General features: G+C 38.3%; 10 protein-coding genes and 1 pseudogene across 10 annotated transcripts; 9 read left to right on the top strand and 2 right to left on the bottom strand.

Moving 5' to 3' along the window:
* Nucleotides 1–428: 428 nt before the first annotated feature.
* Nucleotides 429–1,333, top strand: LOC17880970. Its single transcript, XM_006285862.2, has one exon. The coding sequence runs from the start codon at nucleotides 429–431 to the stop codon at nucleotides 1,281–1,283; it is 855 nt and encodes a 284-aa protein (XP_006285924.1). The 3' UTR covers nucleotides 1,284–1,333.
* A 1,214-nt stretch (nucleotides 1,334–2,547) lies between these two features.
* LOC17880408 (probable polygalacturonase At3g15720) lies at nucleotides 2,548–4,769 on the top strand. Its single transcript, XM_006286038.2, has 10 exons — nucleotides 2,548–2,583; nucleotides 2,677–2,796; nucleotides 2,949–3,086; nucleotides 3,182–3,325; nucleotides 3,412–3,441; nucleotides 3,547–3,754; nucleotides 3,879–3,960; nucleotides 4,078–4,186; nucleotides 4,313–4,426; nucleotides 4,527–4,769. The coding sequence occupies exons 1-10, from the start codon at nucleotides 2,581–2,583 to the stop codon at nucleotides 4,767–4,769; spliced, it is 1,191 nt and encodes a 396-aa protein (XP_006286100.1). The 5' UTR covers nucleotides 2,548–2,580.
* Nucleotides 4,770–5,613: 844 nt separating this feature from the next.
* On the top strand, nucleotides 5,614–6,582 carry LOC17880359. The gene has a single exon (XM_006285315.2). It carries the CDS (start codon nucleotides 5,654–5,656, stop codon nucleotides 6,563–6,565), a length of 912 nt encoding a protein of 303 aa, XP_006285377.1. The 5' UTR covers nucleotides 5,614–5,653; the 3' UTR covers nucleotides 6,566–6,582.
* A 125-nt stretch (nucleotides 6,583–6,707) lies between these two features.
* LOC17880800 (nucleolin 1) lies at nucleotides 6,708–7,646 on the bottom strand. The gene is made up of 4 exons (XM_006284657.2): nucleotides 7,510–7,646; nucleotides 7,347–7,405; nucleotides 7,115–7,255; nucleotides 6,708–7,006 (listed from the first exon to the last, which is right to left on the bottom strand). The coding sequence occupies exons 1-4, from the start codon at nucleotides 7,576–7,578 to the stop codon at nucleotides 6,859–6,861; spliced, it is 417 nt and encodes a 138-aa protein (XP_006284719.1). The 5' UTR covers nucleotides 7,579–7,646; the 3' UTR covers nucleotides 6,708–6,858.
* A 297-nt stretch (nucleotides 7,647–7,943) lies between these two features.
* Nucleotides 7,944–8,775, top strand: LOC111829593 (annotated as a pseudogene).
* A 15-nt stretch (nucleotides 8,776–8,790) lies between these two features.
* On the top strand, nucleotides 8,791–10,794 carry LOC111829592. The gene has a single exon (XM_023779047.1). It carries the CDS (start codon nucleotides 9,239–9,241, stop codon nucleotides 10,715–10,717), a length of 1,479 nt encoding a protein of 492 aa, XP_023634815.1. The 5' UTR covers nucleotides 8,791–9,238; the 3' UTR covers nucleotides 10,718–10,794.
* A 7,725-nt stretch (nucleotides 10,795–18,519) lies between these two features.
* LOC17877627 lies at nucleotides 18,520–19,578 on the top strand. Its single transcript, XM_023779600.1, is given in 3 exon segments — nucleotides 18,520–19,004; nucleotides 19,007–19,392; nucleotides 19,394–19,578. Coding segments are annotated over 3 exon segments (843 nt in total). The 5' UTR covers nucleotides 18,520–18,574; the 3' UTR covers nucleotides 19,421–19,578.
* Nucleotides 19,579–20,243: 665 nt separating this feature from the next.
* Nucleotides 20,244–21,256, top strand: LOC17878388. The gene has a single exon (XM_006285055.2). It carries the CDS (start codon nucleotides 20,254–20,256, stop codon nucleotides 20,995–20,997), a length of 744 nt encoding a protein of 247 aa, XP_006285117.1. The 5' UTR covers nucleotides 20,244–20,253; the 3' UTR covers nucleotides 20,998–21,256.
* Nucleotides 21,257–22,193: 937 nt separating this feature from the next.
* On the top strand, nucleotides 22,194–23,039 carry LOC17879917. The gene has a single exon (XM_006285934.1). It carries the CDS (start codon nucleotides 22,194–22,196, stop codon nucleotides 23,037–23,039), a length of 846 nt encoding a protein of 281 aa, XP_006285996.1.
* A 1,544-nt stretch (nucleotides 23,040–24,583) lies between these two features.
* Nucleotides 24,584–25,945, top strand: LOC17880399. Its single transcript, XM_006284039.2, has one exon. It carries the CDS (start codon nucleotides 24,734–24,736, stop codon nucleotides 25,709–25,711), a length of 978 nt encoding a protein of 325 aa, XP_006284101.1. The 5' UTR covers nucleotides 24,584–24,733; the 3' UTR covers nucleotides 25,712–25,945.
* Nucleotides 25,946–26,239: 294 nt separating this feature from the next.
* LOC111829739 lies at nucleotides 26,240–26,630 on the bottom strand. The gene is made up of 2 exons (XM_023779761.1): nucleotides 26,551–26,630; nucleotides 26,240–26,458 (listed from the first exon to the last, which is right to left on the bottom strand). Exons 1-2 carry the CDS (start codon nucleotides 26,600–26,602, stop codon nucleotides 26,265–26,267), a joined length of 246 nt encoding a protein of 81 aa, XP_023635529.1. The 5' UTR covers nucleotides 26,603–26,630; the 3' UTR covers nucleotides 26,240–26,264.
* Nucleotides 26,631–27,060: the final 430 nt, after the last annotated feature.

The raw sequence follows: 27,060 nt of genomic DNA, 5'->3' as shown, positions 1-27,060 counted from the left end.
AATGGCCTTAGCTAGCTTTTTTTTTCTTTGCGCATCAAGATTTGTTTATATCTCCTTGGAAAACGTTTCTCCGAGCTGTCGTGTTTTTATTTCCTGATGAAACAGATCTTTGAGTTTGCCAGCGATGATGAAGGAGGCAGAGAGGGACAAGTTAGGAGACAAGATAATCATAGTAATCAAGAAAGCTTGACGTTGCTGGTTTCATGACCACATAAAAGATGATTAAATTAAGCAAAAGGTTATAATTGTGCAAATATTCTCATTTTATACACATGCCCAATTTGCTCTTAAAAAGGTGCCTTTTGGATTTATCTGCTACGGTTTCCTCTATTATATACCTTTGGAGTCTCTGAACCTTATTGACCCACCAAAACCCATTTCAAAGTTTGAGGCTTTTGGGTTCTCTGTTTTTTCTTCAGAAGCTAAAAATGGCAGAATCAACTTCCTCTGGGGCGACCACCTATGTACCTGCTAGGTCTATTAGTTTGCCTACAAGACTAATCCATCCTAAGGCACAGAGAGTTGAAGAAGAACTGAAAAAGATTCAAGCTCTAAACTCTTCTTCATCAGCTTCTTCTCGGATCCAACTTGGACTTGCCAAGCTCGTCGAGCTCTATGAATTTGTCAATGAACAAGTCATATGTTCTCCACAAGGGCAACAAGCTCTCAGCCTTTCTCGCAACGCCAAACTTGTGGAAGACGCTCTTGATGAATCAATCTTGTTACTCGATGTCTCTGACTTCACAAGAGACTTGATAGAAACATTCACAGAGCAAATCCAGGTTCTTCAATCTGCGCTACGTAGACGCGGAGGAGATCTCTCTTCCGTTCAAGCCGAGATTCAAACTTACATAAGCTTTCAGAAGAAATTCAAGAACGCAGCAGCGAGACAACTTAAATCCCTTGCAAGAACGCAACCAAAGAAGAAATCTGCAGTTATCAAACAATCCGGTGATCTCGATCAACATTCTACTATGGTGTCCAACATCCTAAGTCAATCAAACGCATCATCAATCTCTATTTTCAAGTCACTCTTGCAGTTTCTTTCTTCTCCCGGTGAGAACCAGAAGAAGAATGGTGAAAATAACTTTACACAAGCCATTCATAGCCTCAAAGCAATGGTTTTGGGTTCTTATCCCATTTGGGAACAAATATCAACAAGTATGCTCGGGGAATTAGCTGTGCTTAATTTTAGCCTTGAAGCAATTAAGGATGAGTTAAGTTACTTATCAAGACGCCTTATCCAACACAGAGCGTCTCTCTTGAACATTGTGACTCCTTAACAAAGAAATTAAAGTCTGTATATTTTGTGTAAAATGTAAATCCAGGTTTTGTAGAGATAAAATTATTTTAGAAAAGGAGTTATTCGCATCTTTGACTACTGTCTAATTAAATGAAATAACCAAAAAACAAAAGATGGAGCATGTGTATATATTCCTAAGCCTATGTGGAGCATCATCACCATCAATTCATCATCATCGCTCAGTTAAGACATCACATGCTGAACAAACTTACCAAACTTGAGTATTATTGTCTTCTAGCTTCGTGTCGCTCACGTCACGTGCTTGTCGTGCGAAATTATCTTTACCATTGGGTTTTTATTATTTTTATGTTTTATTTTGAGCAAGAGGTTTTTATTAATTATCAATTTTTATACTGTATGACATGTTATTATTGGTGTACGATGATGGTCCACGAGAGCACACAACTCATAAACAATTATATGTTTCTTCCCCAATAATAAACAATTTAAATTAAAAGAAATTAGATGGAATTCGTTATTTATTGGTTCATTCTATGCCAACGAGAGCATACATTCCATCTTATATGGTTCACAGTTTAGAGAAATCTTGTGGAGTATAGATAGTGATTAATGGTTTTTTTTTTTTTGGGTCAAAAGTGATTAATGGTTTAAATCTAGTACAATGCATAAGAATGTTTTGATTTGTATGGTCCCAATCAGGAAATTTATTAGTATTCTGTATGAACTCATATTCTACTAAAAACGCAAAATTTAAGCAATGTCACATTTATCATGGTCTAAGACCATCTTAACTCGTAAACACACTCCCCATAATTTCCAAAAACCAATTAAATAACTATATTTAATTAAATATATTTTTTTTATCTTTATTTTATTAACGAACCAATAAAACACTGACAACTGTTGAACAACGTGTCTTAAGTGGCTTGTTTAAGCCACGTTTCTCTATCTCTCTCCTACTTTTCTTGACATTTATCGTTATTTTAATAATGAGTATATGCTTAAAAACATTTGCTGGAAATGCTCTAATATGTTCATGAATTCTGAAATCCGCCTTAACCATATCCTAATAACTATTTTGCGCTTTACTCCTCCTTGAACTCCGACCAATTTTTTTGGCTTTGACCACTACATTTTTCATTTTACCGAGTCCTTAAAATCGGCGGCCTCAATGAGATCTCTATGTATAGTAAGTATTATATAAAGGACGTAAAATTTAGGTACTATGTATACTTCATATGTACTTAGATTCACATAACTGAAACACATACAACATACCTATACATTCAGTGGATTTTCGTCTTCGCCATTTCACGATGGTACACATCATGATCAAATTATCAATCCACTTTTCTAGTTGATTTTTTTTATTACTTGTTTATACTAACATTTTTGTTTTTTGAGTGTATTAGGAAACCACATTACGTATTTGGATCTTGATAAGTTTCTTATATTTTGTTCTCGTAAATGGTCAAAATTACAATGTACTCAATTTTGGTGCTAAAGGAGATGGTCAAACTGATGATTCAAAGGTAAACTATATATGTTTTAGCTTTTTTTTTTCAATCCAAAATATATAGCTTTTAATTATGTTTTCTTAATGATTCTTATCAGAAATTAATCTTGACTAATTATCTTCTTTAAACAAATAGTTAAATGTTCTTAAAACCAATTATGTTCAAAGGTTTTTGTTCAAGCATGGAATGCGATATGTCGTGGAGACGGAGACATCAAAACACTTCTTATTCCCTCTGACAAAACATTTTTACTTCAACCTACAGTGTTCCAAGGTCCATGCAAATCTAGCTCTATAAAGGTTCAGGTACGTGGGCGATTAAATCTTTTTTTTTTTTTTGACAAAAATTTAAAAAAAAAATAGAAGTACAGTAAAAAAAAAATTTAAAAATCTTTTTATAGTTGGATGGAGTTATCGTCGCACCTAGCGACAAAGGATCATGGCCCAACCCCACATCTAAAATGTGGATCAAATTTTCATATGTGTATGGTTTAATCATCGTTGGTTCGGGAACGATTAACGGTCGTGGTTCATCTTTTTGGGAGGTGACAATTCGATATATCACAAATTTTATTCTTTTTTAAAATAAAAATTCATCGTAACAAATCATACAAGTGTTTTTCGATTTCAGCTAAAGTTGAAAGCTTCTCAACGACCAACAGTGAGTATTTCTACTAAAAACTATATATCCATTATTTGGAAGAAAAAAAACATTATTGATTACAATAGCCATATATTGTATTGCTATTTTTTTGTTTTTTTGTAGGCATTACATATTAGTAATTGCGATAACTTGAGGATAAACGGGATAACCTCAATTGATAGTGCAAAAAACCATTTATCAATCAACAAATGCAATACTGTTGCAATATCCAAGATAAATCTTTTTGCACCCGAGACAAGTCCCAATACTGATGGAATTGATATAAGTGATTCAACTAATATCAACATATTTGACTCTACAATTCAAACTGGTGCGTGCATTACTAATAATTTTGAAATCTTGTTAATACAAATGAAACAGTCATGCTTTTATGTACTTGTTATTTCTTTTGTGAAAAGAATAAATTATAATATTTTCAATAATTAAATTCTCAGGAGACGATTGCATAGCAATCAACAGTGGAACTTCCAATATCAACATCACAGGAATTAATTGTGGACCAGGTCATGGGATAAGGTAATTCATGATATTAGTTATACAAAAAAAATTCACATTATGAATAAAAAGTTTACTCACAAAAAAAAAAAAAAAAGGTTCAAAGTATTCACATATTTAATTATTATGGGACAACAGCGTAGGAAGTCTTGGAGCCGGTGGAGCAGAGGCTACGGTTAGTAATGTACAAGTGAGTCACTGCACTTTCAACCAGACGGCTAATGGAGCTAGAATCAAGACATGGCTGGTATATACTATTTATTTTTATATACTAATTGTTACCTCTTATAATTAGACTAATACTAATCATTCAGTTATATGTATATATATATATATATATATATATATCTATTAATGTAATTTTGATATTTAGGGTGGACAAGGATATGCAAGAAACATAAGTTTTACCGATATTACACTCATTAACACAAAAAATCCGATTATAATAGACCAACAATACATTGATAAAAGACATCTTGCTGCAGAGGTAAAGATCTTTTTAGTACATAATGAATAAAATTATATATATCTTATTTGTCTGCATAATTGCAATTGTGAAAATATATATGTATTTTTATGTCTATTAGGAATCAGCGGTGGCGATTAGCAATGTAAAGTATGTCGGCTTTCGCGGAACAACATCGAATAAAAATGCTATAACGCTTAAGTGTAGTGAAACCACACATTGTAGAGACGTCGTTATGGATGGCATTGATATAACCTTGGCGGATGGAGGAAAACCTAAAGTTGATTGTCAAAACGTTGATGGAAAGTCTAGTGATATTGATCTGATGCGGGACTGCTTTAAACATAGCACTAGTTTTAACTAAGGATGTCCATTAGAAAACGAAGGCATAGGGAGCCAAAAAAGATGCAACGCAACTAGGAATCGAAAGAGAGCAGGGTGAAATTAGAACATGTAATTGCAATCTTTCTCAATCTATGACGTCTCTCTGTGTTTCAATCTTTTTCAATCTATATGATATATTTATCGACAGTGTTTTGGGATTCAAAGTTTCCTTTTCTTACACTTGTCTGTTATTTCCCTTCATTTACCTCAATTGGGATTCAAGTTTTTTTCTTTTTCTTTTTTCCTTACTCCTCTATGTTTTTTTACTTGTTGTGATGATTATTACTTACGTTTGTCTGTTTAAAAATCAATAAATACTTGTATTTTATTGTAGCCTTTTTTTGTCTTTATAGAAGGGAAATTGAAAAAAAAAAATCGCAATTTGTTACCTGAAAGATTCTTACGCAATTTTGTTTTTGTTAAAGCATATGTAACTCAAGCCAAAGAAGACAAGTCTTAGCTTAGTTCTTTGAAGCCGGACACATTTAGTTTAGATCTCTTTTAACCAAAATTATATTTTGCCCTGACACAAAAAAAAAACAGTTGGTATGGAAAAGAAACGAACAAGAAACTGATTTTAAAATATAAGTTTGCAAGACAAAAGTTGTATAGATGCATAAGAAGAAGACAAAGAGGAACATGAGTCACTGTCACTGACCATAAGCGATGATATTTTTCATGTGTTAAAAACAAACAGATCATAATAGTGACCCATGTTCTTCTCACATGTTCCCACATTGTTGACCCGAGGATTTCTCTGTTCTTGAGCTTCTCTGCAATATATATAGAAACCTTCAAGAAGAACCCTAATCGACCATCTCAATTTCTCAATCCAATTTAGAGTTCTGAAAAGAAACAAAACTTATGGAAGGTTTAGATTCGCTCTTCATGTCTGATCAAACTACACACCAACCAGTTCGATCTGTGAGTCTTCCTTCAAGAATCCATCCACTCTCTGTTAAACTCAGAGCAGCCTTGAACCGACTCAGCATCTGGCGTAGATCTTCGTCCTCAATCTCCGTATCCCCTTATTTTGGGTACGAGACGCTTCTCGTTGGACTCGTGAACCTCGCGGAGTTCTACGGTTGCGTGCATGAGCTACTTGAGTCCTCTTACGTGAAACACACTCTTCTTCATCGCCAGGAAGGGAAACTTCTAGCGGATTCGTTAGATGGGTCTGTTGTGTTGCTCGACGTGTGTGAGTCCACAAGGGAGGTGATTGTCGTGATGAGAGAACACGTTGCGAATCTCAAATCTGCTCTTCGTCGGAAAGGTAGCGTAGTAGACAAGGAGGCTAAAACATACGTTAACTTCCAGAAGAAGGCAAAGAAACAAATCTCTAAACACATCAATGCACTTAAGAAAATGGAAACCAAAGACATTTCCACCAACATATATCAAGATTCAGCGATAGCATCCACGAGTGTTCTGAGAGAGACAATTGATATCACTGTCTCGATTTTCAGACATCTTTTGTTGTTCCTATCAGCAATACCGCCGGCAAAGAAAACCAGGAACACCGTAGGGTTTTTGTCGATTCCTTTTGTATCTTCGTCGTTGTTAGATAAATCTCTGGATATGAGAAAGGAAATGAAGAATCTCGATGATGTCTTCCTGGGTTCTTTTGGTTTTGAAGTCGAGCCAATGCAGAACGAGAAAATGAGGAGAGATGTTGTTGAAGATGGTTTTCGTGATCTGGAGGCAGAACTGGACTCTGTTTCCAAGTGTTTGGTTAAGAATAGGGTTTTGTTCTTAAACATCCTCAGTAACTGTTGAGACTGAGCTTTTTTATCAGCAGATGTACAAGTTTTTTCCTCAAATTGTCGTTAAATAAAAGTGAAAAGTAAGAACTAGGAAACCAGAATCTCAGTTTTGTATAGCCGTAAACCGGCTGCTTTGTCTAAGAAAAAAGAAACGATTTTGGTAAAACCTCCCATCTGTACATTGTAGATTACTCGAATTTGGATTTGTGTCTATGTAAACAGGATGTCACGATCTGAGAACACCAAAGAGCATCTACTTCAAATACCAAATTCATTATGTAACTGTGACACAGGAGGAGCCATCCTTTAATTAAAAGGAGCATCCTTTAATTTCGGTGGCACAAACAGTTCGACCTTAACAGTTAGTTTCCTTCCTCCCAGTTCACTTCCATTAAGTTCCATCACCTTCTCATCAGTATCAGCGTCCTCTCCGATAATAACAATAGAAGCATGGCTGTTATATATAAATAAAAAAGGAAAAGGTTTGATTTCGTTTTTTTGAGGTAGCATCAGTTAAACATGTTCCCAAGTAGCTGGTTAATGTCACAAAGAAGCCACAAACCTGTCGACAACATTGGTTTCAGGGTTTGTGTCAAGAAAGACTCTACCGATTACTCCACATGACTTGAAATGATTGATCAACGACTCCTTGATCTCATCCGCAGGGAGCGAAGTGTCGAACCCCTCAACGTCAGCATACCAACTACAACAATTCTCAATATTATTATCAACACATGGTGAAGAACACATCTTACATGAACAAATCTCGAAATTAAACAAAGCATCAATTTTACCAGAATCGTGGTTTCAGATAATAGGCTCTTATTTCAGGATCATCCAAAATTCGCCATCCCTAAAGTACAAAATATATAATCAGATGTATTGTCTTACATAGGCAGAATTAAAAAATACCATTAATCGAGGAACAACAGAGAGGCATAAGGAGAAGAATATTACTCCGACGACGGGAGGATTCTGACGACCGGAGATGGAAAGATCCTGACGACCGAAGACGGAACCGTACATGTTCTGGAGAGGATGAGAAGAAGCAATAACCCTAGGGTATGATACTCAGTTTTAGGGATTTCAGAGGACGAGGACGAAGCTATTTATTTCTTTGCTTAATGCTTATTTCGGTTCTATAGTTTTGGGCCAAACATGTTTTCATAGTTGGGCTTACAGAATACATGGCCTGTTAACACACAAAAAAAAAGTTATAAAAATATATATATATATATATATATGCTGAGCTTTTGTCTCGAGAGAATGAGAGCATCGATTGATTCTCTATTCTCTGTGTGCAGTACACGTGGTCCGAGTCCGATACTTGTTTTTTTCTCTTATTATTCATGTTAGAAACAAACTCAGATTAGTAACCCATGTTCCCACATTGTTTACCCGAGGATTCCCCTGCAGTTTATATATAAATGCTCAAGAAGAACCTTAATAGAGCATCTTAATCCAATTTAAAGTTCTGACAAACAAAACCTATGGAAGGTTTATTTCGTTCTTCATGACTGATCACACTATACACCACCCAGTTCGATCTGTGAGTCTTCCTTTAAAACCCATCCACTCTCTGTCTCTCTGTTAAATTCAGAGCAGCCTTGAACCGGCTCAGCATCTGGCGGGGATCTTCTTCTTCAGTCTCTGTTTCCTCTGTTTCTTAATCACCAGGAAGGGAAACTCTTAGCAGATTCTTTAGATAGGTCTGTTGTATTGTTCGACGTGTGTGAGTCCACAAGGGAGGTGATTGTCGTGATGAGAGAACACGTTGCGAATCTCAAATCTTGCCTTCGTAGGAAAGGTAGCGTAGTAGAGAAGGAGGTTAAAACATACATTACCTTCCACAAGAAGGCAAAGAAACAAATCTCTAAACAGGTCAACGCACTAAAGAAAATGGAAACTAAAGAGACAAATATTTTGTTATGCACCTTGAGAAGACCACCATGGGTTTTTTTGTCTATTCCTTTTGTATCTTCATCATTATCAGATAAATCTCTGGATTCTATAAAGGAAATGAATAGTCTTGCTGATGTCTTTATGGGTTCTACTGTGGATTCAAGAAGAAACTTTTTCGAAGCCGAGACAATGCAGAACGAGAAGATGAGGAGAGATGTTGTTGAAGATGGCTGTCTTTATCTAGAGGCAGAACTGGACTCTGTTTCCAAGTGTTTAGTTAAGAACAGGATTTTGTTCCTTAAAATCCTCAGTAACTGTTGAGCATTTTTTCCTCATATTGTCTTTGTTTGCAAAAAAAAGTAAAAGTGAAAAGTAAGAAGTAAAAGAAACCAGAATCTCAGTTTTGCACAACTTATTAATACTAATACAGCAAAAGAGTATTCCACCAACGCTCCCCTTTTTTGGGCTTAGGACCTTCTCTTCGGCTTAGAGTCTTTGTCTAGGTTTTGAAGAGATCTTTTGGAAAGAAACACGCTCCCTGCAGCCGCATTCCACTGTTTTTCACTTGTTTTCACTAGTTTTTGTCCGAATCCACAAGAACTTGAGTGTTTTTCGTACCTAGGGTTCTTCATTCTGGGTTCTCACTCTCTTTTCAAAGTAGTGTCACTCACCTCTTCGCTGCTGTTTCGCTTCTGGGGTTTCAGCTTTACTTGTCGGTGTGTGGGTGTCTCTTTCGAGTTCGTTTGCGCAAGTTTCAAGCCTCTGTTTGGCCTGGTTTTTAGCCATGTCGTCGGCTATGGACAAGGCTCTTATGGCTATGTCTTTGGAAGAAGAAGAGGAGGATCTACCGTTTCAAATGCCGGATCTGCCAGAGTTTTTGTCTGTCGAGAGAAATGTTATCAGTCTCATAGGTCGTACTCTGAACCCGGACTGCCAGAAAATGAAGAATCTCATTCGTGATATGCCAAGGAAATGGCAAAAGCCGGGAAGAATGAGGGGAGTTGCTCTCTCGAAGGAAAAATTCCAGTTCATTTTCGACTCTGAACACGACCTGAAGGAAGTGTTAGACAAAGGACCTCACACCTATAATGAATGGTCCTTGGCTGTTGATCGTTGGTATGAGAATCCGCCCCTAAACTACCTGCAAACCATCCCTATTTGGGTCCAGATCTCGAATCTACCTGTTAACTACTACACGTCAAAGGCTATAACGGCTCTGGGAGAGCTGCTTGGTGAGGTTAAAGAAGTCGCCTTTGACCCAAATGCCCCCCAGGTGGATGGGTATGTGCGGGTTAAAATTTTATTCGATGTTTCTAGACCACTCCGACGATCAAAGGTCCTGGCGCTGCCAAAGGGAGGATCAACAACTATCCGCTTCCAATATGAAAAAATACAAAAGAGGTGCTATGAGTGCCAAAGGTTAACACATGAGAAAGATTTCTGCCCGATACTGGTTAAGAGAAGACAAGAGGTAGCTGAGGCTAGAAGAGCGGGAGTTTCAACTTTAAAAGGCAGCAAGGAACCTTTCTTAAAGGAATCAGACCCTTTGTTTGGGGTTCTGAGGGAGAACCAAGTGGGTATCGATCCTATGACAGGAAGACAGAGGATAGCTGAGGAGGTATTGGAAGGTATGAGGCAATACCTAAAAGCCAATACCAATGAAGATCTGCAGATCAAAGTAGAAAGGGTTAAAAAATCGGTTGGAGAAGTCGAAAAGGATCCTTTAGCTCAGAAGTCCATTCTGAGGTTAGAAAGTCCTCCCATCATCCATCAAGATGTAAACAAGAACAAAGGCCTAGTCTTTGGTTATGAGAGCTCGACCTCGTCTATGATACAGAGGATTCCTGTCACCAATGCCATGGCAGTGGAGAGGAAGTTCAGGTCTAGGCCTGTGAACCCTGATCTTTCTATCCGGATGGAGGCTGAGGATTCTTCTTCTTCTGACCTGCCAGGTTCCTTTCTAGCTTTGTCCCAGCCTTTTCAGGATGGTGCAACGGTTTTTAGGCCCGGCTCCTTTGCAGCAGGGTCTTCCGGCACTATCCTCAAAAAGCCCAAAGCTAGACGTCGGCCCCAGAGGAATGCAAGGAAACCCAAGCCAAAGCTTCCAAACATTGCTGAGGGAGATATTGAAATCCAAAAGGGTCTAGAACAAGGAGTTAAAGAGAAGAGAAAAGCAGATGAGGAGGGTATAAGCACTGCAAAATCCACAAAGCTTAACCCCAGAGAGGTAATCCCAAATGAGGGATTGCCCAACCAGCAATGAGCATTCTGAGCTGGAATTGCCAGGGATTGGGACGGTCTCAAGATCTGGCTTTTCCCCGTCTCAAGGAACTCCGTAAAAAGTACTTCCCTGAGATGTTGTTTCTGATGGAGACTATGCACAGTAGAGATGTTCTAGTGGATTTGCAAGGTTTTTTAGGGTATGATAGAGTATATACGATCCAGCCTGTTGGGAGGTGTGGTGGTTTAGCAGTTTTTTGGAAAGGAAGTGTAAATATTGACTTTATCTTTGCGGATAAGAATATGATTGATATGCAAGTGCAGTTTGGGGCAGCAAATTTCTATCTATCTTGCATTTATGGCGATCCAGACTTCAAAAAAAGACAAGTGGTGTGGGAAAGAATTAGTAGGATTGGCATTGTGAGAAAGGAAAGATGGTTGATGGTTGGGGACTTTAATGATATATGCCATAATGGTGAGAAGATAGGGGGCCCTAGACGATGTGACTCTCTGTTCAAGCCTTTCAATGAAATGCTTAATGCATGTCAGATGATGGAGCTCCCAAGTAATGGTAATAGCTTCACCTGGGCAGGTAGAAGGTATGACCTTTGGATCCAGAGTAGGCTGGACAGGGCTTTTGGGAACAAAGATTGGAATAATGCCTTCCCTGCCTCCAACCAGCTTTTCTTAGAGATGAGGGGCTCTGATCATAGACCTGTTTTGGTCACCCTCATTGCTTCTCAGGACCAGTACAAAGGCCTTTTTAGGTTTGATAGTAGGTTTCTCAACAAGCCGAGAGTGAAAGAGACCATTTCCAGGGCTTGGGGATCCAGAGAAGCAGATTTGAGAAATCCTGTTGCAAACAAGTTAAGAGTGTGTAGGAGAGCTTTGAGTTTGTGGAAGAGAGAGAATAACTTGAATTCTCAAGGTGCTATAAGAAAGATAGAGCTGGATTTGGAACAGCTGCAGTCGTCTCTAAACCCAAATTTCTACAAAGTGGTGCACATGAAAAGGGATCTAGCAAAAGCTTACAGAGAGGAGGAGATATATTGGAGGCAGAAAAGTCACCAAAAGTGGATGCATTGTGGTGACCGCAATTCTAGGTTCTTCCATGCTTCGGTCAAAGAGTCAAGGTCAAGGAATGGGATTGAAAAATTGGTGGATGTCAATGGTAATGAACAATTTACAGAAGGGGCTAAAAGTGAAGTGGCTTGTGCTTATTTCCAGAACCTGTTCAAATCATCTAATCCAACCAGTTTTGATGATTGGTTTAGTGACTTTCAACCAAGAGTCTCAGCTGAGATGAATAACAACTTGATGCAAAGGGTTTCAAGGGAAGAAATAAAAGAGGCTTTGTTCTCGATTGACCCGTCTAGTGCTCCTGGTGCTGATGGAATGTCGGGGCTTTTCTTTCAACAATACTGGGATGTGGTGGGTGAGCAAGTAGTAGCGGAAGTCCAGAACTTCTTCCCTAATGGAGTTCTCCCCCATGAGTGGAATTACACTCACCTCTGCCTCATCCCCAAGATCCCCCACCCTACATCAATGCCTGATCTTCGGCCAATCAGTCTGTGTTCCGTGCTGTATAAGGTCATCTCTAAAGTTTTGGTGAGAAGGATGAAGCCCTTCCTACCTCACATAGTCTCTGATACGCCATCGGCCTTTGTTGAGGATAGATTAATTTCTGACAACATCCTGATAGCACATGAACTCATACACGCCCTTAACACCAAAGAGGCTTTTGCAAAACAGTTTATGGCCGTGAAATCAGATATGTCCAAGGCCTATGATAGAGTGGAATGGGCATATCTGAGATCTCTGTTGGGGGCCTTGGGTTTCCACCAGATTTGGATTGAGTGGATAATGAAGTGTGTCTCAACTGTTACTTATTCTGTCCTAATCAATGGGAAAGCATCTGGGATGATCATACCAGAGAGAGGTTTGCGACAAGGAGACCCCCTTTCTCCCTCCCTTTTTGTATTGTGCACTGAAGGCTTAACTCATTTGTTAAACAAAGCACAAATTGAGCAGAAGATAACAGGATTCCAGTTTGCAGCAACAGGACCCGTGATTCACCACTTGCTGTTCGCAGATGACAGCTTGTTTCTGTGCAAAGCAAACAAGGAAGAAGCTGAATCTTTGCAGGAGATTCTAACAGCCTATGGAGCAGCCACAGGGCAGGTCATAAATGTCAACAAATCCTCCATATCTTTTGGCAAAAAGGTTCCTAATCTGATAAAGGAGGAAGTTCAAGGAGTTATAGGTATCTTTAACCATGGAGGGGCAGGTTCTTATCTAGGGCTACCAGAATGCTTTAGTGGCTCCAAAATTGATCTCCTTAACTACCTCAAAGACAGAGTCCAGAACAAGCTCTCAGGATGGTACTCTAGAACCTTATCCCAGGGAGGAAAAGAGGTTATGCTAAAATCAGTGGCCCTAGCTATGCCTGTCTTTGCCATGTCTTGCTTTAAACTCCCAAAAAAGACATGTGCAAACTTGGCAAGTGCTATGGCTGATTTCTGGTGGAATTCTCAGGAGCTTGCTAGGAAAATCCATTGGAGAAGTTGGGAAAGGTTATGATTACCAAAACACCAAGGTGGAATGGGGTTTAGAGATATCCCTGGTTTTAATCAAGCTCTATTAGCTAAGCAAGCTTGGAGGCTGTTTCAGGAACCAGAGTGCCTTTTCTCTCGGATTATGAAGAGTAGATACTTCTTAGACCATCATTTTTCTGCTGCCAGCATAGGTAACAGACCCTCTTATGGTTGGAGAAGTATTCTATGGGGAAGAGAGCTACTTGGACAAGGCCTGGTGAAACGAGTGGGTAATGGGGCCAGTTTAAGAGTCTGGAATGATCTCTGGGTGGAGGACAATGGTATGAGAGCTCCCTTTATCAAAAACCCGATCATTGACATCAGTCTTAGAGTGGCTGACCTTATTGATGTGGGTAGAAAAGATTGGAAGATCGACAAGCTTGATGAGCTGTTTTACCCAGAAGACGTGGAGAGGATCATGAAGAATAGACCTGTGGTGTCTATGGAAGATTTCTTTACTTGGAAACACAACAAGAGTGGTGATTATTCGGTCAAGTCGGGTTATTGGCTAGCCTTTCAAATAAATAAGGCTCCTCTTATTGAAGAGGCAGTGACATTACCTTCTACCAATGAACTCAAAGAAAAGATTTGGAAACTTCAAACAGAACCGAAGATAAAGATATTCCTGTGGAAGTTGCTTTGTGGTGCCATTCCTGCTGGAGACCGTCTAGCCAGTAGGGGTTTAAAAGTTGAAGGCAGGTGCCAGGTCTGTGGGACACAGGGGGAGTCCATTTGCCACGTTTTGTTCTCCTGCTCGCTAACTAGACAGATATGGGCGCTCTCAAATTACCCAGCACCCATTTTTGGGATTGAATTAGACTCGGTTTTCTCCCATATCAGTCATTTTCTGGCAAACAAAGACAACGTAGATTGGCCATGGGAGATCAGGAAGAGTTTCCCATGGGTTCTTTGGAGGATTTGGAAGAATAGAAACAAGCTAGTTTTCGAAGGAACCAGTTTCTCGCCTCTTGATACGGCTAGGAAAATAAAGGAAGATGTTGAGGTGTGGTTTGCAGCACAGGAGAGTGACTATAGTCCCTCTACTAGGGAGTCACAAGAAATGGCGACCGATCCCAGAGTAAATCCCGTAGGTGCATCAACGAACTGGAATCCCCCCAAACACGGGTGGTTAAAATGCAACATAGGAACGGCCTGGTCGAGAGGAAAGCGTTTGGCTGGGGGTGCTTGGGTGGTGAGGGATGAATGGGGAGTCGTGTTACTACACAGCAGAAGAGCTTTCTCCAATATCCTCTCAAAACAAGAAGCTAGCTTGATTTGTCTTTTATGGGCTGTGGAAAGTATGATGAGCCATAAACTTCAAAATCTGGTTTTTGCAGTCGAGGATGTTGTATTGGTAGCAGCGGTGGCGAGACCAAAAGCGTGGCCCTCTTTCAGATTCCAATCTACTCAACTGTTATCGGTTCTAGGGGAGATAAGGATGTGGAAACTTGTTAGTGAAGTAGTGACAGCAAACAGAGGAGCTCATCTCATTGCAAAGTCGGTTATAGAAGACTCCCGTCTGAACTCATATGTAGCGGGAAGTCATCCTTCTTGGTTATCAGGCTTATTCTGCAGTGAGAGAGTTCTATCCTCTGTGTGAGTGTTGTTTTTTTGTTATTTGGGGCTCAAGGGAGCGATTGGTTTTTTGGTCAGGACCTCGGATAATCCGATGGGTCTTTTTAAGGGTTTGACCTTGGTCTGTAACTTTTTGTTATTATGTACAGTGGTATGACTTCCCTCAAGTCAAGTTGTAACCCTCTTATCTATATCAATACTAATCCAGTTGACAAAAAAAATTAATACTAATACAGTAGTTTTCTTTTTCAATTATTGAAGCGCAAATAGTGTGACGCATCTCCCTCACTTGAAAGCATGAGGAGGATATAATAATTTCGAAATGAGTCTATGGACTAAGTGGTCCTCAACCTAAAGTCTCTGTCTTGAGTTACTGATTGACTTTAGCCTACTAAGTTGAGATTCTAAATCTGACAAAATGTAAAATTTGAGTCCGACGGGGCTACCTAATGAAAGAGGTCAAACCAAGGTTTGCTTTCGTTTTTTTGAGCTAGCATCAGTTAAACATGTTCCCAAGTAGCTGGTTAGTGACACAAAAAGAAGCCACAAACCTGTCGACAACATTGGTTTCAGGGTTTGTGTCAAGAAAGACTCTACCGATTACTCCACATGACTTGAAATGATTGATCAACGACTCCTTGATCTCATCCGCCGGAAGCGAAGTGTCGAATCCCTCAACGTCAGCATACCAACTACAACAATTCTCAATATATTATATATCAACACATGATGAAGAACACATCTTTATAAACAAATCTCAAAATCAAACAAAACATCATTATTACCAACGTCGTAGTGGTTTCGAAAAAAGGGCTCTTACTTCAGGATTATCCAACAGTCCCCCTCCCTAAAGTAAAAGTGTACAACAGATTTAATCAGACAATCAGGCAGAAAAAAAAACCATTAATAGAGAAACAGAGAGGCATAACTGGGGCACTAGTCGCCCAAAAACCCTAATTCTCTCCCACCTCTCTCCTCTCGTCTCACAACAACAGCCGCCGCGTTTTTTTGTGGCCAACGTCCGGTGGCTTTATAGCCCCGGCGTTGTGCTTTTTCTTTGATCTAAAGTATTTCTTCTTCTTGTATCAGTTCTTGTACTGCCATTTTTTGTCCTCTTTTGCTGTTTTCTTTGGACTCCCCTCTTCCCCTGAAGATCTAGATTTGGACCGTTTCGATGCTCGTGGGTTTTATCCGAGAGGTTTCTTTGTTTGGGTATTTGTGATTAAGTCCTTGTTCAGCAATTGATTTCAATCTCATCAAGGTCAAGCATGTTTGGTTTATCCTCTGTTTGCTTGGTGGTGGCCTTAGTAGTTGTTCTGTTTTATGGAATTTTATTTGTGAGTTAGGTGGGTAAATTTTTGATCTTTATCATCAATTCTGTTCTCTATGCGAGTTGGTGCTGGTTTGTTGCGTGTTCCGGCTACTTATGTGGCAACGACCTCCGTTATAATCCTATAGATTAATTTTCCCCTTCCTTTTGTGTCTTAGTTTGGTTGAGGAGTGAAGCCTTAGTTTCATGATTAGGGTTGGCATTTTTGGCTCCTAACGCTGCCTTTCAGTCATCTTACCTTCTTGTCACTAATGGTGTGAGTTGGTGATGGTTTCGTGTTGTGGTTCTTCTCTCCGATGGTAGTTCTCTACAATGGCACCTACTAACTCCTTCTCTTTCCCTGGTTTGGGTTAAAGTATGAGTTCTAGACGTTGTGGGGGCTCGGTCTTCATTGCTTCTCTTGCGTTGGCGTAACCAGTTTTTAGTGTGTAGGTGACCTTGGCTGGGTCTACGAATGTCCGTGTGCAAGTAATGGTGGTCCTGTTTGAAGTTTTCCCCTCCGAATTTCAAGGTCTCTCCTTGTCCCGTCGCCTTCTCGTATCCCTTGGTTTTGGATTGGTAGTGATGGTAAGGATCTGTGCTTTGATCCTCTTGTTTTTTGAGTTCGTTTCTGCTGGGGTTGTGGTTTTGGTGAGTTCAATTTGGCTCCCTCTTAGGGCTTTCTCCTTCGAAGGCAATCTATAGTTGGGTCCTTTGCGAATCTCCTGTTTGTATCATTGGTGATCTGTCCAAACCGCCATCCAGCTCCAAATTGTTCTAAGGAAACTTTCTTCGGATTCTTCTGGTGAAGAGCTTCAGTTGTGTTGTTTGTGAGCTTTTTATTTGTCCTTCACTCTTTTCATTAAGGTTTCCTGCCATGTCTGTCCTTTTGGACCTTTGTTTCTGGAGGTTTTGCTTGTGCCTGCCAGTTTGTTTTCGGAAAAGAATATATTCTCTGCCGTGTTGTATCACTCATCCGTTTGTTATAATTGAATCATTCAGACGAAAAAAAAGAAAAAAAAAAAAAAAAGAGAAACAGAGAGGCATAATTAAGGAGAGGAAGTGTAAAACTATTTGATCTGCCATTTATTTTCAAATCCGTTTCTTAAACCATGTACTGCATACAATATAAATAATAAGGATATGGTAGGATTTATTGTTCAAGATCAATGATCACAAGTTAATTGTTTATAGAATAACATTTTCTAAAACACACAACTTTACTTTAGCCACCTCGATCTTTCTCGTAGCTAGATCTTATCCAATTGATAATTGGTGTAAGATTCGTTTTTAGCAAAAGATCACTGACGTGGATCATTGACAATTATGCGGACCCTAAAAATATCCTTTAGCTACTGCATTAAGAATGTTTGTTTTAAAAACTTTCTTTTTTATTAACAGGAACATTATCATAAATAACGTGATGGAACCTGCAATAATTGGTGCCATTAAATATATACTAAGGTTTTTTATACAATTATACGTGTACTTGGGGTGCAGGGGATGACAATATACGATGAGGCTAGCTAGTAGCTAATCAATCATATTATTTTATTTTTCATGTGAATACGTTGTGATATGAATCTACGAAGTAAGAACTAATCATATCCTTCATACATTTATACACGTGTACGTATTAATGCATAATTCAACAATAACGAGTTAGTATTCAGACTCAGAGTAATTAATTATTTAGTGAGTAACCAATTATTACAAGTTTGCCGTGTGACGGTGTGAGTTAACCAGATACAAAAACTCCGTAATATCTAGAAAGCAAAATCAACTCCAAAGCTCGTGCACTTCTCTTATACGTGGCGTACTGTGAGCCATGCAGAGGCCACTACAAATAATAAACATTTTTTTGATCTGTTTTTGTTTTGTCAACCATTATTTTTGTTTTCTTGTAAATGAAAAAATATTTTCAGGAATAAGCAACCTACATACGAGAGCTGATTGGATGATAGAAAGGCGTATATATATATATATATTTTTAACGTATATATATCGTTGAGGAAGATCTGGATCTCGTTAGCTACCGAGACCATTTTAATTTTTAACACCGTCGATGTTTTTCATATTTTAGCAAACTCGAAAGGTCAATTGATAATGTGGCAAAACCGGAGGCAATACAAACGATGACTCATCAGGCTTATCTCTGTGGCCAAATAATTTGACCAATATAATAGCTCGACAGCTCAGAAAGTCTCAGATTTGCCAGTAATAATCGGACCAATCAAATTTAAAATTTCAATTATTGTTCAAGTTTTGTTGGTTGATACGCAAAACCCTATGCTATATAGATACATACATGGGTAGAGCAAGTTGAATAAAGCAGATCGATCAGAAAAGAAAAAAACTGAGCTCAAAACACCTTTGTTATAAAAAAAAAGAAGCAAAAGTACAAAAGCATATTAAAAAGAAAATGTCGAATATGATCGTCAAGAATCAACTAAGATCTATAAGCTTACCTTCAAGATCGCATCCAAGCACGACTGGGATCGAGGAAGCTCTTCACAAGGTTAAAAAGATTAACACCACGACCGATTCGTCGGAATCAATCTTGATGAGCTTGGCGGGTTTGGAGGAGCTCTACAATTGTACGGATGAGTTTCTGAAAATGGGCTTAACGCAAAGGGTTATGTCGTCGTCTGATGGATCCGAGTTTATGGAGGAGATGCTTGATGGTTCGTTGAGGCTAATGGATATATGCAGCGTCTCGAGGGATCTCATGGTGGAGACTCACGAGCATGTTCGTGATGTTCAATCATGTGTAAGGAGAAAGAAAGTAGCCGGAGGAGGAGACCAACTCGATGTCTCCGTCTCGGGATATGTTGTATTTAGAAAAAACATGAGAGGAAGCTTCTTGGATCCTTGAAGAACATTGATGGAAGATTAAGTTTATCGTCATCACTAAATAACGGTGAGCAAGATGAACATCTTGTCGCGGTTATGGATGCGATGAGAGGAGTAGTTTCCGTTAGCGTCTCGGTGTTGAGGTCGTTCTTGGAGTTCTTGTCGGGACGACAAAGTAACATCAAGAGCAAGTTGGCTTCGGTACTGAAGAAAAAGAAGGTTCATCACGATGAGGGGACCAAGAACGAGTTGGAGAGTTTGGATTCCGCAATATGCTGCTCTCGTGATGATCTTCAAAAGAAGCTTGAGGATGTTGATATGAGCATTGATAAGTTCGAGAAGAATCTAGAAGGGTTATTTCGAAGGTTGATAAGAACAAGAGCCTAGCTCGCTTCTCAACATAATCTCTCATTAGATGTTAAATTACGCATGTAATGTAACCTTAGGCAGTCGACTTTAAAGAATTTGCCGGAGGGATACATTATTCACACGCACATAGGATTTTGTACACTAGACTAATTGATACATGTAAAGATAAATATATAGAACAAAATACAATATTGCATTGATAAATACAAGCGTTAGTGTGACAACTGTTATGGAGCCATGCATCTAAAACCAACAGTTCAAATTGACTGAATCGATGGCAATCTTTTCTTACAATTTTTTTTTTTTTTTAATTTGGACTCAAACATAACAAACCTTAATTATTCGTGTGTATCTCTTTTAGTATGAACGTCTACGGAAGATACAACAATTATATGAAATTCGTTAATCTTACGCTATCAGATGAGATGTCCTGGTAGACTATACAAGAACATCTCAAAATGTAAAATTACATATAGCCTAAATATATATATCCACTACCAAAATCTTACAGAGATTTTTATATAAAAATAAAAAACTTAAAACCAAAAATTCATGATACTATCAGTCTATCACATTATAGCACTTGCGTTCCGGTTTAGCTAAATTATAAATTGATGATTGTCCGGTTCTCAATTTCCGGTTCATATCGTATGAAGAAACCAAGTGTATTCCTCTTCCGTATCTCCAGGGGTAGTTTTGTCAAAATAAAATTTGAATGAAATACGACGGACGCAACCTTTCAAAGAAAAGGCGTGAGAGATATCTAAACGAACGAACACATATAAAAAAAATAACGGTCATAACCGCCGTGATCACATAAACTATATAATGACCAATTCAATAAACTCAAAAGTCGTATTACTCTAAACAAGAAAAATCATGAGTAACGCCGACGAGAGAAAGCTTACGACTGAGGAAGAAATAAACGAGAGCTCTGACGACGACAGTGGCTATCTTTGTACCGATGAGAAAGGAGATTTCCGCCAAATTGTTCTGGGACTTCCCGCACTGAGTCTCGCTGAAAGCTTTCTCGCGGATGAAACCACCCGTAATAAAGCCAAAGTTGCGGCAACACTTATTGTTACTGCCGCTGAAGAAGCGGTCGGGAAGACAGATCAACCTTTGGCAGGAACTGGTAGCACTGTTGGGGCTCCCGACAATAAGATCAAAGTTGGACGACCTCGTGTCTTGTTGGAAGCTCTTGCTGCAGGTTCCGGGTCTACAACTGTCGGTTCCACCGAGGACGAAGAGCCTATTAAAAAGGCCAAAAGAAAAGGGGCGGCGCTATTAACCAATCCGCCAATAGGGCCGCCGAAGTGTAACATTTGTCAGAAACCTTTCAGTTCCTGGAAGGCTGTCTTTGGACACTTAAGGCAGCACAAGAATCGTGGATATTTAGGTTTTCTTCCACCACCAACATTTGATGCGGCTGAGGAAAGATCAGGTGGGACGGTTGCTGCTTCTTCTGATGGTGGAGCGTCGGGTTTAGGCACCGGAGGGTTAGGGATTGATCTCAATGTTAGTCCAATTGAGGAGGATGAAGAAGCAGCTTTCACTCCAAAATTTGATCTCAATAGGTCACCACCACAAGATGACGAAGAACAGGGTGACAAAGCCGAGTAGACACATTGAGAGACCTAAAAGGCCAAAACATTCGAATCATCATTTTTTCTCGTTTAATTTCAATAATGTGCATGTGCGTATGCAAGCAAATATTCGTCTTCAGTAACATTGTTTTCTTCCGTGTGAAATTCTGAAATATTCAGTCTATGACCCTATTATTGTTCCATCGTAAAATTTATTATTTTCATTAATTCTGTTGTAATGGAATAAGGCCTTTATAGTATGCACAACATTAATAGAGTGAAAGTTTTTTTTTTTATATCATGTAAATTGTTTATTCTGTTTGATGAATAATAAAGTTAGAATATATGCGAAAATGGCTATTACAAACGTTAAAGCTACTGTGAAATATAAATAAGAAAAAATTTCTGTTTTAAACCAAAAAATATTATAATATACCTAATCTGCATCAACTTAGCTACATCGTGTGAAAATATTTTAAAATTCACTTAAAATTATTAAAACTAACAAAATTTTAATACTTTCTTTGAAAAATATAGATTTATACTTATTGTCACCAGTTAAGGTTGCTATACAAGTGGCAGTTACTGTTGTATTTTAACAAATGATTGTTAATAAATGAAATTACTATACAACAAATAAAGATCTATTTTGTAAAAAGTCCACTCCATGATTATCAAATCAAACAACACCAGTGAAAACTGACAAGAAAATCTACTCAAAATCCGTGCACCTCTCACACGTGTCGTTACAAGAGACGTCATGCAGAAGGCAATGTTATAGTCTGTGTTTTTAGAAGAATATATCTTTTTGTTTCTAAGGAATCGTAACTAGCAAACTACATAAGTTCATAAGAGAAAGATCTGGATCTCATTACATACCGAAACGCTTTTACGAACACGAAAGGTCAATTGATAATGTGGCGAAACCGGAGGCAACAGAGATTATGACTCATCAGGCTTGTCTCTGTGGCCAAATAATTTGACCAATATAATAGTCCGACAGCTCAATAGAGTCACAGATTTGCCAGTAAATAATAGGACCAATCAAATTTAAAAGATAAATTATTGTTAGATTGTTGTTGGTTGATGACGTTGCAGAACCCTATGCTATATATATGCATGTGTAAGACAAGTTGAATAGCAGATCCATCAAAGGAGAAAGCAAAACAAAACCTCAAAGCACCTATACAAAAAAAAAAAAAAAAACAAAGAAACATAAACAAAACAAAAAAGATGGCGAATGTGATCACTAAGAAACAATTAAGATCTACAAGTTTACCTTCAAGATCGCATCCAAGCACGAGTGCGATCGAAGAAACTCTTAATAGAATTAAAACAGTTAACACCACGACGGGGTCATCCGAATCGATCTTGATGGGATTGGCTGGTTTGGAGGAACTCTACAACTGTACGGAAGAGTTCCTGAAAATGGGTTCAACACAACGGGTTATGTCCTCTGCTGGGTCAGAGTTTATGGAGGAAATGCTTGATGGTTCGTTGAGGCTGATGGATATATGCAACGTCTCGAGGGAACTTATGGCGGAGACTCACGGGCATGTTCGTGGTGTTCACTCATGTGTTAGACGCAAGAAAGTAGTCGGAGGAGGAGATCAACTTATTGTCGCTGTCTCCGGCTATGTTGGACTTAGGAAAAACATGAGAAAACAAGCTAAAAAACTTCTCGGATCTTTGAAGAAAATCGATGGAACGTCAGATTCATGTGATAATGATCATGCAGATGAACATCTTGTGGCGGTTATAAGTGCAATGAGACAAGTGGTATCGGTAAGCGTAGTGGTGTTGAAGTCATTTTTGGAACTCTTGTCCGGACGACAAAGTAATATAAAGAGCAAGTTGGCTTCGGTACTAAAGAAGAAAAAAGAGCATCACGAGGCCAGCAAGAACGAGTTGGAGACATTGGATTCTGTAATCTGCGGAGATTCTTGCTCTCATGATGATCTACAAAAGAAGCTTGAGGAGGTTGAGATGAGCGTTGGTGGGTTCGAGAGAAATCTAGAAGGGTTGTTTCGAAGATTAATAAGAACACGAGCCTCGCTTCTCAACATAATCTCTCACTAGAAGAAGTTAATGTATGTAATGTAACCTTTGTGGGCATTCGATTTTAGAGAATTTGCCGGAGGAATGCATTATATAAGCATATTAAAGCTTTTGTCCACTAATTAATATACAGACAATGTAAAGAAAAATGTGTAAAGTAGAATCAACATTGCAGTTATATTATATTCATAAATGTTATGAAACAATCTAAAGACTCACGAATTAAAATGACTTAATTGGTTAGGAAATTTCATAAACTCGAATCATGACTTGATTACGAGAGTTGATTCATGACTTGATTCATCATGTAAAAGGATACGAGAGTTGACTTATCAGTATAAATTAATCACTGACGTAGAACGTGCATACAATTATCGCTGCTGAAATTTATGCATGCTAGTATTATAATATCAAGCAAAAGTATGTCAAACAGGCTAATCATATCTAGAAGATGTAGAAGTGAATCTGTATTTAAATTTTATGATGGAACTGTGATGTACTGAAACTTACAAAACTATGCCTCCTTTTTTTTTTCTTTTTTTTTTCTATGTCAAACAAGTCTATTATGATATTATCTCACGCCAATCATAGTTGTATCAAAAAAAATTCTTATTAACTAATGATGCATCTCCAATTTTTTAGGTCTTTTCATATTTTGTTGGGCCGAATTTTCTAATAGTCATGAACCCAATAATTTGGTCCAACCTCAAACATACATGTACAGTAACAATGACACTCCTTGATATGCTCTTCTCTAGCTTCATTTTTCATTTCCTTTTCCCACTTGAATATCTTTGATATATATATATATATATATATATATATAACCTTAAGATAATTCCCTCCATCAAATCAGTTATAAATTTATACATAATAAAAATGAATAAGTATAAATTTGTTATTAATCACTTCCACAAAATTTGCATTTTAAATTCTAGTAATTCTTTTTTAAAAATTCAAAAAATGCTTTTTACTGATGGTATCGACTTTATTTTCAAACTAGTCAATACGTTAGTCCGTAAAGCGAAAAGATCCCAAACTCGAAAAACCAAAAGGTACTCGAAGCCTGATTAACATAGTACTTCCTAAATTCATGGTAACATAATTGCTGACGTGTGACGGTGTTATGTAAGGGAGGCATCGTCTCTTGCAAGGGACCACAGCATCATCATTCGTGCATTACATATCATATATCTCATGGAGTATATTTTTTCTTACTTAAAATAAAACAACGTAACAAAATCTTCCAAAGATCTTGAATTCAATTCAATCGAGGTACCCACACATTAAAAAAATATGAAAGCATTGTATTTGTAACTGTAACCTTCAGAAGAAAACAAAAATCCAACGAGACTAGAAACCATTATAAATGTTAAAGAATTGTAAATGGGCGGTGGCTTTGGTGCATGAAAAGAGGTGTGAAAAAGGTTTCGGTTTTAGTAACCGAAACCGAAACATCGAACTTCGACAACGATTTCAACTCTATATTCAAACGACATAGCATTTATTGAGCCTTACGTGTTCTGTTCTTTCCTTTGTGAAAATTACACCCACACTCTCTTCACATGGTCTTCACGTCTTAGCTAAGCTAGGGTCCTACTCATTGACATTTATGTACATTTACGTCGTTATGTGTGTATTTATATAAACCCTAGAGTGAAAGAACCGAACAGAGCACAACTGGAAATAACCCATTCTCATCATCATTACCTGAGATGTATATGTCCTCATTGTCCCCGAGACTCCACAAAGCATACAAATCTAGATGTGTTAGCTTACCGGTTCGGTCTCATCCTAGTGTTAGGAGGATTCAAGAAGTTGTCTCCAAGGTTAGAGCTTTGGGGTCGTCTTCGTTAGACTCCAGGACCATGGTCCGTGACGGTCTCTCTGGTCTCACCGACCTTTACAGGTGTTTAAGTGAAGATCTCTTCAGATCTTCTCCTGAAACTCAGCAAGCTCTTCTTAACGGTGATGGTTTGATGGATGAGCTTCTTGAAGTGTCGCTGAAGTACTTAGAGGTTTGTGGAGGAGCCAAAGACGTGGCGTCTAAGATCAAGAAGAGTGTTGTTGAGCTTCAGTCGGCTTTGAGAAGGAGCAAGAAAGGAGGTGATTTTAGCCTAGAGAGTGACGTGGATGCTTACATGGCGTCGATGAAAGAGATCAAGAAGGAGATCAAAAAGTATTCGGTAATGTCGAAAGAGACAGACGCGTCTTTGGAGAGTGTTTGGTGTGACGGTGATGATCAAGACATGAATGCTTTGGTTAGAGTGATGCAAGAGACGAGTGTAATGACTTGTTTTGTGTTACGCTCGGTCTTCTCGTTCTTGTCGTCGCCTAAAGGGTTAAAGACTAAGAATCATCATCGCCATAAGGGTTGGGGAATTGTTATGAAGCTTGTGAAGAAAGGAATAGATCATCATAATCAGGAGAAAAGAGATCTTGAGAAGGGCTTTTCTTGTCTCGAGCTTGAAGCGATGGAAACTGAGCTTGGGAAGCTCGTTGTGATGACGACGAGTGAAGATCAAGAAGAGGAGACAAAAGTTAGTGAAGAAGTATGTGAGACGATTCAATGTGCATTGGTCAGATCCGTAGGTGTAGAGACAGTCATGGAAGAGCTTGAAGATGGACTTGAAGGATTGTTCAAGGTGATGATACAAGCTAGAGTCTCTCTTCTTAACATCCTCTCCATTTAATTCAAATCGGATCAGATTCGAATTCCTTAATTGGTATGGATTCGGTGATAATTTACTTGCTCTTGACCAGGTGGATTGGTTTGGTTTGGTTTATTCCCTTATATGTGAGAGAGAGTTCAAACATGCGTCCATGTTTTAGAGGATGTGTGTTTCTTGTAAGTTTGTAACTCGTTCACACCTGAACGTTTCTTGTAAAGTGTATGTACTTATAAATATGAGAATATTACTAGACTATCTATAATTCTACCGCTTACAACAATAAATATGAATGCAGAATCACTGATATGTATGATTACTGATTATTATTAATTATATCGTAAAAATGTTATTTAGAAATGGCAGAACGTCAAAGTATTATTATGAGGACTTTTGCCTCTTCAATATTTTTATTGATAAATATTTCATTTTTGCGAGAAAATGAATTTAGTGAGTGAAGCCGCACACACGGTGGTGGTAGTAGTAAGTCCTATTTTTCTTAGTTTGACTCGCAGAAAATTAACGAGACAGCCATACGAAAACACTTTTTATTTCATTTTTCAGTTACGATTACAGTTTATATTTTCTTTGGAGGACATACGCAATGACAGGCCGTAGCAAAGCATAATGGTGTGCAATCTGGCGTACAAAACCTAGCCATCAATGGCTTAATCGAGTGCGGAGCTTTAAGGTCCAATAAGTGTTGAGATGTTTCTTCAAGTAAGAGACGTTTTGCCTCAACAATCTCAACTGTTACGGATATCATGATCACTGCAACCCAAAGAAATGTTTAATAAACATTAACTAGTAACACAATACAATTCTTTAATTCCATATGTCATATAGATAAACGTCAACTTTACCGGCAAAAGCTAAAAGGATGATGAAAGCAGCTTTCGATGAAAATTTCCCCATCGTCACGAAAATCTGTTTCTTTGGATAACTTTTGGGTTTGGAAATAGTTGGTGAAGATAACTATATCTGATATATATTTTGGACAATGTATACCTTTTTTATAGAATAGAGAAAGTGTGCAACTGTAGTAAAATTAATATCAAAGATCTTTTGCTAATTATATTGTTGGATTAGATAAGTTAAAATCTCCTAAATATGGTAGATAAATCAAATAGTCAAACCTCTATACTTATTACCTAAGATATAGATTATTGATAAGACCTTCGACATAATTACAAAAGGTTTGAATCAGAATAAGCCCATTATTAAAATCCAGCCTATTACAGCCCAAGCCCATTATATAAACAATGAATCACATATGTCAATCAACAAGCCACGGTGCTATGAAACTTATGATGCTTTGCTTGGGAATTGGGATGCTCGTTGGGTTTGGCGACATGTCTATGATACAACGGCTA

This window comes from Capsella rubella, unplaced genomic scaffold, assembly GCF_000375325.1.
Source record: "Capsella rubella cultivar Monte Gargano unplaced genomic scaffold, Caprub1_0 scaffold_7, whole genome shotgun sequence".
Taxonomy (NCBI): Eukaryota; Viridiplantae; Streptophyta; class Magnoliopsida; order Brassicales; family Brassicaceae; genus Capsella; species Capsella rubella.
The sequence above is the reverse complement of the archived record's forward strand: the minus strand, read 5'-3'. Positions and strand labels throughout refer to the sequence as shown.